At 36.8% G+C, this 16,777-nt stretch overlaps 1 protein-coding gene across 1 annotated transcript; it reads right to left on the reverse strand.

The window, feature by feature from the left end:
- Window positions 1-3,452: 3,452 nt before the first annotated feature.
- LOC129457338 (E3 ubiquitin ligase TRAF3IP2-like) lies at window positions 3,453-12,717 on the reverse strand. The gene is made up of 9 exons (XM_055231121.1): window positions 12,701-12,717; window positions 11,450-11,685; window positions 10,193-10,305; window positions 8,827-8,953; window positions 6,270-8,739; window positions 5,843-5,911; window positions 5,659-5,763; window positions 5,502-5,576; window positions 3,453-3,834 (listed from the first exon to the last, which is right to left on the reverse strand). The coding sequence occupies exons 5-9, from the start codon at window positions 6,315-6,317 to the stop codon at window positions 3,652-3,654; spliced, it is 480 nt and encodes a 159-aa protein (XP_055087096.1). The 5' UTR covers window positions 6,318-8,739; window positions 8,827-8,953; window positions 10,193-10,305; window positions 11,450-11,685; window positions 12,701-12,717; the 3' UTR covers window positions 3,453-3,651.
- Between the last annotated feature and the right edge of the window lie 4,060 nt (window positions 12,718-16,777).

The following is a 16,777-nucleotide window of genomic DNA, read 5'->3' on the forward strand; positions in this document are numbered from 1 at the left end:
TTAGCCCGTGCTCCTCGCACAGGCCTTTTTTGGTGCTGGAGGGGTGGGTCCTGCCTTGGGGCATGTAACTGGATGAAGCCCCCTGCTGGTAGGGTTCAGACTGGCACGCATTTTCTATTAGCAAAACAAAACATTTCCTGTATGGACTCCAAGTGCATTCTAAAGCATGTGGAGTCAGGTGATGCAAATATCTATGTGGTATTAACAGCTAACACATAACATATGTAGATCACCATGTTCACTTTTATTGTTTTGAAAATAGTATAATCACCAAAAACAATGTATTGACATGTTTTATAAGTTTCACTTTTAGTTTTCATGCTGAGTTCCCCCTCCCTTTGCTCTCTGCCTGAGGTCACTCCCCCTTCAGAGCACTATCACAACACAATCGGTGTGCATCCCAAAGTTACTGCACATCACATCAGGTTTGTCAAGTTGCTGTGTACAGTTTTGTGTCATGTTTTTGTATATTTGAGAGAATTGTCATGTGGGAGTAGGGATGACGTAGGCTTGTGGGCTGAGCATTGGACAGAATCAGCAAACTGTAGGATTTGATTAAGGCAGTAATCACAAAATTACAAAAACATGCATGGATGACATTTATTTTTTGGTGATGGAACATTATAACATGGTAGAAAGCAAGAAAAGGTAATTAAACATAGGCATCTCCATGGATACAAAGAGGTGATGCCTTCATGTCATGTTACAGGTCACATCTGCGGAGAGGCGAGCCCACTCAGTGTAAGAAGTAACTGAGCAATCAAAAACAATGCAAGATAGACATGTATAATGCCATACTTGGGAGGATTCAAGGCAAAGGACATCTTAACATCTCCATAGCAGGTGGTAGTAATGTTTATATATATATATATATATATATATATATATATATATATATATATATATATATATATATATATATATATATATATATATATATATATATATATATATATCTCGATAGATCGATAGATAGATAGATATACACTTACCTTTAGATAATTAATATCAGAAATAATTAATCCAATCCAACTCATTTGTAAACAAATAACAAATAGTTTCAGTGCAAATCAAATAACATTACAGAACTGACAGATGAAATGCAGCACCATATTTACATAGTTAACTTAATTATAATGTATCTATTTTCTTTTATATCTCAGGGACACAGTAGAGTAAATAGCCATGTAGGCAATACAAGTTAACATAAATAATTATTATTGTAATTATTAAAGTTAATATAAAATTGTTTCAGTCATGTGCGCAGCTAAACAGAACCATTTTGAGCCTGGATTTAAACATTGTCAAAGTAAAGGCCCGTCTCACATCTTCAAGAAGACCACCAGCATGAGGCCTGGACTAAACCAGAACTAAACCAGAACTGAACAGGACTATATCAGGACATAAGTAGGTGGCCAGTCCCTGAGGTCTGAGTGAGTGCAAGTTCAAATGGCACTAACATGTTGGAGATGTACAGGTCTCTCCATGGCCTACATGGAGAGACCTGTACACAGAGCTACTTTAAAGTCAATACTCTGAGCCACAAAAGCCAGTGCAGAGACCTGAGCAAAGGAATTACTTTTGAGAAGTTTTCATTGTTGTGGACCCATGGATTAACAGGCCAATGGCAGCATGTAGAAACTGAATACAAGGGGACCCAGAATTGACCCCTGGGGCAGCCCACATGTGATCTGAGACACCGTGTCTAATTTCAACAAAGTACTAGAACTTTGAGTCTTTTGGATATACTTCTGAACTGGTAGCCCTTGAACAACTTAATGCTCTTGAAGTAGCCCTCAGGTCTGAAAAGGTTAATAAACCCTGACTTGAACTAATTAGGACAGCACCAGAGATGCCCACCCAGTCCTCTAGTCTCTGCAAGAGGATATCATTATCGACGGTGTCAAAAGCACCACTCAGATCTAACTGGATTAAGATGCTGCCCACGTCAGTCACTACTTTTACATGAACAGAGAACTCTGAACCTAATTCATATGGCCATTGTCAGACCACTCTTGTCCCAGGTCAAAGAACCCAATAGGTGGGAACTGGGGGCTATGAGGCATTCACTGGAGTCTTGTAATTTAGCATTAGCCCTCATACTTTTCAGCTAATTACTCATTTAAGTCTATTATAACCTCACTTTTGACAGAAATAGATAAGCGACTAGGCCTGTCATGATAACCGTTCAATATATGTAAGATGAAACAATAATTTTGGGGGGGTCAATATTCATCATGGGCACATTTTCTTGGTACAAGTAGGGTACTTCTTGTTATTTTTGTGTTCTACGATTAGATTTAAGCTGTACAAGCTTAAAAAATAATTAAAATGTTTCATTCTGCTATTTATTTCTTGCAGTTCATATTTTTAGCCATATTATACTTTTAGAATATTTTTTCAGGGACAATTCTACTTTAAGTTTATTGCATCATTGGCATAAATTAGTTTAAAAATTATCATTTATCTTCTATATTTTCTTCAGCAATACATCATAACATCAAAATTTGTTATTTTGACATATCCGTAAATGACATCTCATTTACATTGAGCATCTCATTTTTAGACATGAAAAAGTTGTTCTCTGCAGCACAAATGAACACATAAAAGCTCTGGTTGTTTTCACTATCGTCTAAACATAGATGACCAAATCAATGAAACATGTGCTAGTCCATGGTGAGCGAGGACACGTTCAAACATGTCTATATTTCCCTAGTTGCTTCTAATCCCGAGCAGTTGAAACCTCTCCCAGTCGCCGCCTAAAGTAAATCGAACTATGCTGTTACATGTAGTGGGCACCAGAGTATCAGCTTCTCCAGACGTGTCACTGGGTTCTTTAAGATTCACTTCGTAGTTCCTGGTTTTACATCTATTTGTAAAAATTGGGCAAGGCCAGATACCCATGTGCTTGTAAATACAGTGAGTAGGCCTGTCACAATAACACATTTTGAAGTGCAATAAATTACAGAAGTAAATACAGACAATAAGTGATAATATTGAAAGCAAACCATAATGTGGAATTATCCCCCTCAAAAAAATATTCTAAAAGTATATATTATATATATATATATAATAATATATTTTTTAAAAACATGAAACAGAATGCAGCACTTAAGTAATTTGTTTGTATCTACAATGACTCATAGAGGTTCATAATTCAAACTTTTACAATTTAAATCTTATCACAATCCAAAAAAATAACCCAACATTTCCCAGCAGTAAAAAAGGTACACATGATAAAAAAAGATCTTTCCATCTATAACCGATTGAACAATAAGTTGATATATTGATTGTCATGACAGTTTTAGTAGTGAGTGTTCAGGCAGATATCGTTTGTCACCTTGATAAGAGCTAGTGATAAATAGCAGTAGCAGTACGTAGTAGTAGTAGTAAAAAATGTTTGGATTAACAGTTTGTTTAAGTATTAGATGAATGTACTTCAAGGTGAGACTGGATGCAGCATGTCCTACTTATCACTTAAACAGCTACGGCAGCCCTGCAGGGACAAACTAAAAGTGATTTATGACAACTCAAACATTATTGATTGATGTTTTTTTAATTAAATCACTATCTGCCTTTAAGCAGTGGGATTTCCAAAGAGTATATGTTATATGTACAAAATAAATATGTTACTACAGGAGTAACTCAAGTCTATAGTGGTTGTAGTGGGGACGTAGTGGCACAGAGAGGCACTGGTTGAATAATGACGCTGATCTCCTTGGCGACAGTGGGCGGGGCATACCTCTCTTTCCGCAGTAGCCGTAGTAATAGGTCCTCACTGTGGAGGGGCCAGTGGTAGACTTTGGTGTTCTGCAGCCAGCTAGGTACGTGCTCCTGACAAGTGCAGGGAAGACAGTGGTCTGAATATGGATTAAACCAGGAATAAACTAATTTAGGGTTAAACAAGACAAAAACAGGATTAAAGCAGGTCTAAACGATGTCTAAATAATGACTAAACCAGTTTAAATTAAGCTAAACCAGGACTTAACCAGTGTGAAATAAGATGAACCAAGATTAAACCAGTTCTAAATCCTAAATAATCATGGGTAATTAAGGATTAAACTAGGCCTAATTTACTTCTAAGCAAAGACTAAACCAGAGTGGCTAACCCATGTCTAAATCAGAACTAAACCAGATCTATATTAAAATATAATATCATTTATAATTGTAGATGAATATTGTTAAGTTGGTCACAAAAACATATATGGAAATGTATAAGTGCTAAGTGGAATCATAATGTTCACAATCATCACAACACTACATTTGGATTTAGGATAGATATTTTGGATCGGCCTACCTAATTCTATAGTCTATAGCAGGGGTGCTCAGACTTTTTCAGTATGTGAGCTACTTTTAAAATGATCGCGTCTGAAAGATCTACCACCTAATACAAAAATGTTAAACATATATTTATTTGTAAATATATTATGAATTCTTACATGTACAGTGCATTTTGATGTACCTTGCACAACGTCATGAGATAATACTGCGCAACACAATTGAACTTCTTACATGTTCATAATTACTTGAATGATGATTACTGCTCTGATGACTTGCACTGAATGGGATCAGTGAGGGATGTATAGTTCGGGCAGAAGCTTCTGACAGCCAGGAGTAAAACTGCATTTTTCGTTTGAAAGCGATAACAGAGCTAATCATGTTGATTACGGTTTTGTCTTTTTTTTATAGCCATAAAAATCATGTTAAACGAAGTATCAGAATTTACTGCATTTTTCACACAACTACTTCTATTTTACACATCCATCCGTATTTTTTTCTTTAACGCATCGAATAAATGAGTGAAAATCCCCGCAGCCCCCGCGCTCTCATTCGTCACCTTCGAGGGACAACAGAGGCAGATTACTGTAGTACGCTGCTGGAAAGTCCACAACCCGCTGTATCTGCGACGATAGGATCCGACGGTATAGGGTTAAACTGACTAGCGCTTGTTTATGCAGCGCCCATGATGTGACCTAGGGTCAGGTGTAATCTGGTGGTCAGGTGGTTGTCCTGTATATTAGTCATGTGACTGGATGGATGACGGGACGTGAGCTACACAAAATGCCTTCGCGATCGACTGGTAGATCGTCGACGTAATGAACACCCCTGGTCTATAGTATAGTGTTCAGGTGCAGGCTGGTAGCCCGCTGTCACTACTCTGTTGTAATAATATAATAATGTTTTACTTGTAATTCACTCTTTATAGGCTTGTTGAAGTCTCAAAGTGCTGCACTGTAATAATTATTCCTTCACTTCATACTTGGTGGTTGTAAGCTGCTACTGTAGCCACCGCTGCTCTGGGGTAAACGGAAGGAGGTGAGGTTGCTAATCTGCAGCATCAGTCCCTGTTGTCGACCGGAGTCAGCTTCCCTCAAAAGCCTTTCAGACAAATACACTCTCTCTCCCTTCCATCGTCCTGCCACAGCCCTCCTTTGCCTCATCTGTTACCTGCATCTCACTCGTCTTATCATGTTTCTCAGGTCGACTTAACAATGTCTTACCTGGGATGTGTTTAGAAATAAAACAGGTATAAATCTGAAATTCAAGCAGCCTTGTTGGATGAATTCGTTTTGAATCTGAAAGCACAAAATATGGAAATTATTTTATATAGTAACAAACTATAGTAAACTCATTTTATCAGTAGCATCTGGCATTTACCATAGAATGAATGTATTTAGTGTGCAGGCCCTGGGTGTCCACAGCAATTCCTTCCACATCTGCTTTGTACTTGGGGCTGATGGCAATGATGATCAGAGTAGAGGGCTATGGCAATGAATCATATATTTTATATTTTAGGAGTTTGAAATATTAAAATTAAGCACTTTTTAAAGTAGTGGCTCACATCTTTTAAAAAACCATCTCTCCACCTGTTGATGTCCGTGCAGTTAACAGGAATGTCTACTACGTCAATCTGCAAAAAGAGGACAAAACTAAAATATAAGAGAATTGGTAATGTTTGAAAAAAACAAATCACATTTTGAACATTTTCCATTTCCTGAATGATGCTTTATACAGTGTGACAGTTTAAAATTGTGTAGTGAATTATGTCAAACTTTCTTCCTTGATCCCATCATTTAGAAGCACGAAAAATAAATAAATAAAAGAAAATAATTAAATACAAGAAAATCATATGTAAATTAAGATTATTAAATTTATTAAAATTAAGTTAATTTTCAGTCTTATAGTCGATACATCTTTAGTACCCACAAAATACATAAAAATTAAATAAAACTATTAATTAAAATCATGTGTGAATTAAGATCAATTACAGTGGGTCGGAATCCTTGTTTGGACAGGAATTCAGCAAACTGGAGCATGTCTGAGGAGGCGTCAGATGAGTAGGTAATGAAAATACTTCCTGCAATACAAAACAAACAGTAATTAGCTCATAGTAATTTGAAATTTAATTAGAAGTTTTTAAAATTTTTGAAATTGTAATGCTTTGAATGAACATTTGTCCTAAAACACATCTTATACCCAGTGTCAGGCTACATGCCTTTACATGACAGCATTCCTAGGAATGGGGAACTTAGTCATAATCACCTATTATCACCTATTTATAAATGTATAACTCCACCCTCAGACCCAAATCAAAACAAGGAAAACAATAGTGCAGTCAGTATGCTAATAGTTGTGAGAGCAAACTGTGACTCAGGCACAGTTCAAACTTAATGTAGTTCAACAGACCTAGCCTACAAACAGAAACTGTAAATAAATCGGTGTGTTAGTTTCAGTGTAGTTATCTCCTCTTTTCAGATAGGTATAAGGCAGTGAAGAAGCCTCTTGGATGAGCAGCGAAACGTCTTCACTCTAAAACTTTTGTCCAATTGACAAAATTGAATTTTTCTTTTGACACTAACTTTTTCATGACAGTAACTTATGATTTATTATTTCATTTGGACAGTTTGCCAGTGTCATAATATTTTTGTGTCAGTAAAGAAGACACGTCACATTTCTCACCTATATGACTGTGGTATTTTGTCTTGAGATGTATGACAGTTAGAAAGGCTTAGAAAACATTGCAACATCAGTTTGACAGAGAAATGAATGGTGCACCTAATGGGACAGACATTCTTATTGTGAGTGAGCTCGTCTCTCCACATTTGAACAGTAACATGGCCTAGTGCTTGTTTCCATAGAGATAAATGTCATACTGTGAAACATTATAGATAAAATAATTTCAACAGCTTTTTTAAGTATACACATTCAAAGTGTTTAAAAATTCAAAATAAAAAATTACCTTTTAAATATTCAGCAGACATATTCTGAATCTCAGGCTCTCTCGCTCGTGCCTTGGCATCTTGGATCTTTACCAAACAAAATACTAAACCAAACTGAATATCATCAATCTAACAGATTCATTGACAGTGTCACACCTTTGCCATAGCATGTCCCATAATGTGCTTCTTTGACTCTAAGCCCAGAGCTAGTATGAGCATGTCCAAGCCATTTTCACACGCTCACTGATGGATGAGAGGGAGTGGAGCACAGTCAAACCTATTCAAGACTTTAATTAAAACATAACAAAAAAATACAAAAAGAATACAGCTTTTGTTTGTTTGCATTGCTTTGTATTTTTTCTAATTATTGGCTCACTGACATGGCGATTGTATTAAAAATGAACCAAATGAACTTTGTACTTACAGGACCTTTTTGGCCTATGCCAAACAGGAGCTGAGTTTTGGTTCCCAGCCCAATATAAGACCATATACTGTACCTGCTGTATTATGTGCTCAGTCAGTTAAACGCCCTGTACTTGATTTTTCCATGTATTTGAGCAAAATGTGTCTTTCCCTAGTACAGATACTGTATAAGCAACTCTTGAAGTCAAAATGAGACGACTGTGTAATGTCAGATAATCAGGAAGTGTGCGTCAGCATGCAGATTGTGAGTTGTCAGAAGCACTTATAAACTAATCGCGGTGGAATAATTAGATTTCTCGGGATTTATAACTTAGACCACTGCAAAAATGAACTGCTCTGTTTTTAAAGAGGGGGTATTAAACTTCATTGGGGTATTAAACACTAACACATAGCATATTTAGATCACCTTGTTACCTTTTATTGTTCTGAAAATGCTATATTCGCTGAAAACAACATCTTAACATATCTTTTAAGTTTCACTTTCGCTTTTCACTCTAAAGCTTTGAGTCTCCCTTATCACAACACAATCAGCGTGCATCCCGCTAATGAAACTACTGTACATCTCATCAGGTTTGTCATGTGGACAGTTTTGCACCATGTTTTTGTATATTTATGGAAAAATTGTTGTGTGGGAGCATGGATGACGTAGGCTTGTGGGCTGAGTATTGCACAGAATCTTACAGTTTACTATAAGGAGGGTTCAAATAGGGCCCCAGAGAGATCACTAAAATACTAAAACATGCATGAATGATATATAAAACCTCTTCTTCAGGCATGTTTTTGATGAGGGAACAATGTTATAACATGGTAGAAAGCTAAAAACTATCTATTTTGCATAATATTGACTCTTTAAGAAGGTAAAACTCAAGTACAGCACAGTAAGTTAAACACAACATTTAACATTTTATTTGACTCACTGCACTCCTCTGGCAGCCCCGCTCCTTTTCTCCTCTCCTCTGCGTAACATCCTGAGGCCATCTCTCCGAACTGCGCCTGCGACACCCCCCCTGCTGGCGGGAGGGAGAAGTGCGGCACATTCACAGACACCAGGCCGGTATAGGCGCTGCTCTCACCAGTCTGCTGAGGATTGTGGCACCTAGAGTGATAAAACCGGGGCCAAACCCACATAAAACAAAGTGTTCAGTGGTGTGACAGTAACATGACAGACAGCTTGTTTACTAACCAGTTCGGCTGTACGGATGGGTGCCAGGTGTGAACTTGGTGACGAAAGACAGGATGCTGACAGATGAGCCAGGGAGGAGCATGATGATATCGGTCAGGTGTACTAATGTAAGAAGTATGGCAATGTCCTGTGAAAGAGTCATAAAGAAAATACATTTGTAAAGAGTAATGTTTTCCTTCAAAATTATTTTACTCAAGTAGAATAACAAAGTAGTGGCCCAAGGAAATGACTCAAGTGAGAGTAAAAAAGTATTTGGGAACTACTACAGTAAGAGTAACGTAAAGTGTAAGTGTCAGGACGTGCCATGTGATTTATAAAATGAAGTTAATGTAATAGATGAAACATGAAGCAGTGCACTGTCGACATAAAACTTTGGTTACTTGTAAACGTACTCACAGTGGGAAGAAGAACCACAACTTTTACCCAAGTAAGAGTACTATTACTTCAATAAAAATATGACTCAAGTAGGAGCGAAAGTATGGTGTAGGAAAAGTACATTTTCTTTAAAAAGTTACTGAAGTAAATGAAACTGTGTACCACACCCTTCTGAAGACTACATTTTGAATACTTTGAATACTGTTTGTATAATAGTATGAGATACTTTTAAATGGTGATGTGTGATTAATGGAAAAGTCAATAATTTCTTGGCAACTCAATGGCATCTAGACAGATTTATTTGGTGAGAGCAGACATTACAAGACAATGCGTGCGAAAATATCAAATTATTTTATAGGTAAATGATTCATTAGGGTAATGATCAAGTGTCTAGTGTTGAGTTGTGTTGTGCCTAAAGCGATTAATATCTTTGACCTGTCAGACAAATGTTTTTACAAGCTGAGTTTTGCTTCCTGCTGTCCTGCATTCAAGATTAATTTCTTTCATAAAATGCAATGGTTGAAAAGTGTTACCAAGTAGTTTAAACATTTTAGAAGAACTATCATAGAACAAAAAATATGAGTTGTAATGTTATGTAATTGTTATCCTATAAATAATTTCTACATAATGCTTTAAAAGATAAAATATACATACAATCTACTTTCAATCTGATAAAATTGTACTTCACACCTTGACATTATACTAAACTAGAATTAAGTACCACAATATGCACTTCAAGTTTGCACTATGCCTCTACATGTGTATGTATACATATGAGTATGTATATATGCATGTAAATATATATGTATATGTTCAGACTCTTATGCTTACTATGTGGTATATATTTTATATGATTTATTGTACTTTTGAGTGGTGCCGTCTACATGGATACTTTATTTGACATTTATTCGATGTTGATCAATCAAATAAACATATTATTGAAGAAAAAGAAAACTTGCGCCCTGTAAAAGTGCTGTATAAGGGCCCTCACTGTGATGGTGGGTAGAATGATGCCAGTCCTCCTCAGACCTCAGAGGCAGCGGCGCCTCCAGCTCCTCTTCATCATCAGAGCGATTACTCATACTGTATTCTTCCAGCTCAGACCTTAAATATGAACAATGTAACAACCAGAGGTGTACACAAGTAAGAATAATTTTGCATAATATTACAAAATAATATTACTCTAGTAAAAGTACAAAGTAGTGGTCCAAGAAATTACTCAAGTAAGAGTAAAAGGTATTTGGGAAAACTACTACTAACAGTGCTACAGTTGTATTTTAATTGATTATTTATCCAGACCAAGGTTTAGTTTCTTTTCATACCTGACAGTTTGGACTGCTCACTGGTGCTCTTCCTCAGAGTGGAGCAGTCCAAACTGTCACATATGAAAACAAACTAAACCTCGGTCTGGAAAAAGAATATATTAAACTTGTGTTAACACAGCTGCAGTACATCCAGAATGCTGCTGCTCGGGTCCTGACTAGAACCAGGAAGTACTTCACACATGTGTCCTGTGCTCAGGTCTCTGCACTGGCTTCTGTGGCTCAGAGAATAGACTTTAAAGCAGCTCTGCTTGTGAACAAGTCTCTCCACCAAAGAACATCTCTGACATGTTAGTGCCACATGAACCATCTCACACTCTTCAGGGACCAGCCTCTTGCTGGTGCCCAGAGTAAGGAAGAAACATGGGGAATCAGAGTTTCAGTTTTATGCAGCTAAAACCTGGAACAGCCTTCCTGAAGATGTGAGACAGGCCTCTACTTTGACAATGTTTAAATCCAGGCTCAAAATGGTTCTGTTTAGCTGTGCACATGATTGAAAGCTTTTTTTATTCTGCACTCTTCTCTTTTAATGTTAATTTTGTGTGATTTTAACGTCCTTCTTAAATTACTTTGTGTACGAATTGTGCTATACAAGTAAACTTGCCTTGCCTTAAAATAAATGAACAGAAGACCAGATGAACCTTATTGGATGAGATAGATCTACAGTTTTGGTGCTTGTTTAAAGAGAGGAAACTTGTTTACAGAGTACACTGACATTAAGTGTTCTTAGTATTAATATAAGTGTACTTCATATCAGGTTTGTACAGGTGGTGGTTTAACAAAGAAATACTATTGTTTAAATATATTTGGTTCTTACAATAATGATGCAACATATTGATTATCACATGTCATATCATATTGTAAGTCGTGTATTGTATCATGAGGGACCCAGCCCTACTGTCCTACATAAAGACATTTGTGATTACCTGGAGAATTTCAAACTTTCTGCGTGTGACTTTTTATTTTCCTCAGAACAGATTGTGACTCCAGACGAGTGGTAGCAGGTGTGAGGATTCAGCCGCTCCTGTGTTGCCTCATGAATGTCCTCTTTGTCTGAACTGTGTGCGCTCTGTCTCAGGCGGTAGGACAATTCACTGCTCCCCACTCCCTGCTCCGTGCGTTCCTCTGACTCGCTTGCCATGATAAACATATTTCAGTATTTCTATAAAACAGTAAGAAATGTGTTATATATTTTCGGACATGTTTTCATCCCAGATGCCGTCCCGATAAAGCATAATGTAGCAGTATAATGTAGCACCAAATTCTGAGTCAAACCATATTGGTGGACTGAACAAGAGTTATCAAAAGTAGCGAAAAACAGATACTAATCTAGATACTTCTTTGAGCAGGTATTGATACAAAAAAAAGTCACGTTCATAGGGCAAAAATGAACCTTTCCTGAATAGCTTTAGACCTGTAACAAGTATAAGACACACAGACTAGTATACACACATGGACCACTATGAACCTACCTGGACGACTGAGGAGTTACACAGATATAAGGCCACATGGGAATACAAAAGAAAGTACTATTATTTAATGTTGAAAAACATTAAAGTGTTTATCCGTCCGACACTCCTGCTTCTTACACAATGAACATTTTTGGTCAGTGAAAATATAATGAAACTTAATTTTGAGATTTTAAACTATTTAGTAAAAAATACTAAATGCAAATAGGTAGATTTTATTTTATTTATGTCTTTTATTTTATTTCTCAAATTTGTAGAATATTATAGGCTAAACAAAATAAATATTGCATCAAAAATGTTTACTCTAAAATGTATATATTTGTTATTATTTTGGTAAATATGCGATATCAATCCATTCATTGATGACTATGCCTGGTCTTGTGAAGTTTTTTACAAACCAACTTCAGTATGGATGAATATAGAGAGAGAGTGAGAGACACACACACACACACCCCTCCACACCCCCACACACCCCTACACACACACCCCCTTACACACACACACACACACACACCCCTACATATTTAAATAAGTTGCTAAGAAATAATGTTTTTACTCTTGACTAAGCATCAGTCCAGCGCTACATCTGCTCCAAACATGCATGCGCGTAAATCTTCGAACACATTTTAAAACATTTTAAATTGACTATATCATAATTTGCAGTCTATAGTGAGCCTATCCGTCGTGCAGAGAGAAACAATACCTTACCTCTTCGCGTGTGCTCGGCTCTCCGGAGGGTGCAGAGGCTTGCTTCTAAAGAGCCTTATATGCAAATTCTTCCAGATACGCACGGACCAATCAGCGCGCGGGAACAGGCAGCTCACTGTGTGCGTAACGCAAAAAAACCGAGTCACTCAAATTACAAAAAATACTATTACTAAAAATAATGAATATATTGAAACAAAAAGGTGAGATTTGTAGGATTTTGAGACAAACTAAATGTAGGGTGTAGGTGTAACTTCTTCCACCCACCAGTGGTGATTGCTGCAAAATGTACTTAAGTACATTATTAGCCATGTGTACTTTAGTTAAGTGAAGTACTTTATTACACAGTGCTAAGAAGTGGCCTCAGGGGATGTTCCCAATTTGCATAGCCGTGTTGCCTAATTTGCATAGTTGGGTTTTCTTGGATTTCTGCCTGAGGGAAAACAAACACTACACTAAACACTAGACTAAAGAGGTCAGGTGTCAGAAGAAAGGCTTAAATATGACATTAGGCTGAATACTCTGGGCTCGCTCGCAGCAGCAGCACCACCAGCACCACCAGCAACAGCAGAAGCAGAAGAAGCAGAAGAATCAACAGCAGCTCTCGTTTATTTGTTTAAACATTTCACGTAGAATAATAGTTTTGACTTGTTAGATTTAGGCTACTTATTTGTATGTATTTATTCATTTAAAATAAGGAAATATTCATGGGCTATTGAAAAATATCCATCCATCCATTTTCTTCAACTTATCTGGGGCCGGGCTGTGGGGGCAGCAGTCTAAGCAGGGACTCCCAGACTTCCCTCACCCCAGACACATCCGAGAGACATAGTTACTCCAGCGTGTACTGGGTCTTCCCTGGGGCCTCCTCCCTAGGGAGAGGTCCAGGAGGCACCTGGAAGAGCTGCCACAGCCACCTCAGCTGGCGCCTCTTAATGTGGAGGAGCAGCAGCTCTACTCCAAGCTCCTCACCTTACTCTAAAGGAGAGCTCAGCCACCCAGCAGAGGAAACCCATTTCACCTGCCTGTATCTGCAATCCTGTCCTTTCGGCCATTACCCAAAGGTCATGACCATAGGTGAGAGTGGGAACGTAGATTGACCAGTAAATCAAGATATTATTATTATTATTATTATTATTATTATTATTATTAATAATAATAATAATAATAATAATAATAATAATAATAATAATAATAATAATAATAATAATAATAATAATTATTATTATTATTATTATTAACAATAATAATGAAAACTGCAAGCAGTGATAAAGGCCCTCACCACCCCTTGCGACCGCGGGGTACACGCCACCGCAGAGATCCTGCCTTTCGTTCCCGCTTACATCGCTCCTCCCCCCAAAATCAACGACTGAGTACCGGTAATACTGCTCCATTCATTCCAATGAGACCATTTATGACATTGTCACACCTGCACGGTTGAAAATAGAGGTATGTCTTCATTGGCTTTTTTCTTTAGTATGATGAGAGGAATATGTGTACCAAATTTCAATGGTCTATGACAAAGTAATTATTTTTCATCCCAGTTAAACAAAACCCATGTATTTCAATGAGAAATGTCAGACGTTGCCATGGCAACACCTTTGAAAATAGAGGTATATTGTCATCGGCTTTTTTGCTCAGTATGTCAATAGGGATGCCCATGCCAAATTTCAAATGTTTGTGACGAAGTAATTTTTTGCATACCATTAAAAGGTTCAAGGGGGCGCTGTGGAGCAATATAATGTCTGACCTGTGTAAATTGTATATCTATGCGTTCAGATCAACATTTTGAAAAAATAGTACATTCATGCCGGGAAATAGGACACTAACTGTGTGAGTTACACGCAATTAAAAACTTAAAAAATTGCTTTTTTCTTTGCAGGCTGGCCACACCCACATTTTATAACTTAGAAAATTCCAAAAGAGTTCCCTATAATCCCACATGGGTCTAGTTCATTTTGACCAATTTGCACGTTTCTTGAAAGAAAATCCGAGGCGTAAAAAATTCAAATGTGAGAGGTAAAATTTTGAAAAAATGGGGTTCCGCCCACAATGGCCGACTTCCTGTAGGGTTTAGGGTGGGGTCATAATATAATTTTTTTACTTGTCTTGGCATGTTCTATGTTTGTACCAAATTTCATTTGTCTACGATGAAAAAGGTCTCTCATTGCCGCAATGTATTTCAAATTTTGAGGTGGCGCTATTGAGTCATTTTGAAACATAAATTTTTTTGAACATCAAAATAATAAATTTTTCACCAACCTTGAATGTTGGGTCCAATAAAATTGACTTTTCGTTAACGTTCAGGGGGTCAAAAATGGCTTCAAGGCACCTACCAAAATAATAAATAATAATAATAATGGAAATGCATTTTCCACCCATTATTTTTCTCCTAAACCATAACAGCTACAGTCATGTGACTTTCTCACATTGTGCCCCATCACAAATAAGGCCCCTGTGAATTTTTTCTGAAGTCCACGACAAATCAATTGTCCTCTACGAATTTCTGAAAATGAAATTTGAAGAGGGCGTTAGAGAGCCATTTTGTGAGAGAGTGCCTTGATTTGCATATCATTGCGTTCAGCTCATAAATGTGCATAAACACTGTATTAGCATTTTTCCAACAAAAAAGGTGTGAAAGAGAAATATTTTATTGAAATTTTCCAAAAATTGTGATTTTGTTAAAAAATCACCATAACCACACCCAAAGTCATATTCAAAATGTAATTGATAATCTTTAATCACACATGGGTTTAGTGGGATTTGGCCAAATTTGAGGTGTTTGTGATGAAAACTGTGCGAGCAAATGTCCTGAATGTGAGGGTGTGCACTTTTGTCATTCCCGGGTTTGATCCAATATGGCTGACTTCCTGTACATTTTAGGGCGGGGCCACAATATCATTTTTGTCATGTCCCGACATGTTCTATTTTTTGATGTGAGTTTCGGATTTTTACATTGACTTTTACAATAACTTTATTATTATTACTTTTTTTGGCTTATTACTTTTTTGGCTATAAAGTTACATTATTATTATTGTGTGTGTATTTATTGCACTAAAAACCAAAATCCTTACTGTGAGCAGACTCGCATCTCCAAAAACCTTATTTGGCCTAGAGGAGGGTTACCTCCTGCTGTTTCCGTGGAAATGTAGTTCCTTTGACTATAATCTTCCACAGTATGGCATCAAATATACCTTTCTCCATGGAGAATGTTCCAAAGTATGGTTTTAACTTTCTATTTCCTTGAAATCATGGAATCATTATCCAGAAAGTTACATATTGTACCTTTAATGTGAGTAATAATAGAACTTAAAACAGACATTTTTTACTTAAAGTTACTGAATATTTTACAGCAGCGTCACAACATTAATAGAGAAATGCTCAAACAAATACTGTTCAAATGTGGATTCTTGTAATACAACCAGGTCCAGTCACTGATAGAAATGATCAGGTTCAACATTTGTACATATATTATGGCAAAGTGCAATGTAAACACTGAGGAAAACTGGCTCTTGCCCCATCTGCATGTATGACATCACATGGTAGAAGCCAGTGGTGGATGAAGTACTCAGTTTTGTAACTTAAGTGAAAGTACAGATACAGGGGTAACAAGTTACTCAAATAAAAGTAAAAGCATCACATGAAAAAATATTTAGATAACCATTTAAAAATGTACTTTAAGAGTAAAACGTATTTCACACAAGTGTTCATTTGTTAAACTGTAAATGTAGTGGTATAGGTTAAAATGATACATATTTTGTTCAACAGTTGCAATAGAAATACATTTCTTAACTTTTCTTTTGTGTATTTATTTTTGTTTGCTCAAAGCCAAAGCTTGAAAACTTTAGTCAGGATGTTACCATGAACATGATCAAACTACTCTACTTTTTACTTTTCAGTGGTGTGGTACTCAAACAGTAGTGAAGTGAATGTAATAATAAGATAAACCTGACCTACCCATGTGCCTAGTTATGAGGTAAACATGTTTAAGTCAAATACAGTTTCAATTGTTATGCTGATTCTTGGACTTGATGGACAAGCTGTTTATTTTATAATTTGATGTTGTGGTTCCCATGATGA

This window comes from Periophthalmus magnuspinnatus, chromosome 22 (genome assembly GCF_009829125.3).
Source record: "Periophthalmus magnuspinnatus isolate fPerMag1 chromosome 22, fPerMag1.2.pri, whole genome shotgun sequence".
In the NCBI taxonomy this organism is placed as follows: domain Eukaryota; kingdom Metazoa; phylum Chordata; class Actinopteri; order Gobiiformes; family Gobiidae; genus Periophthalmus; species Periophthalmus magnuspinnatus.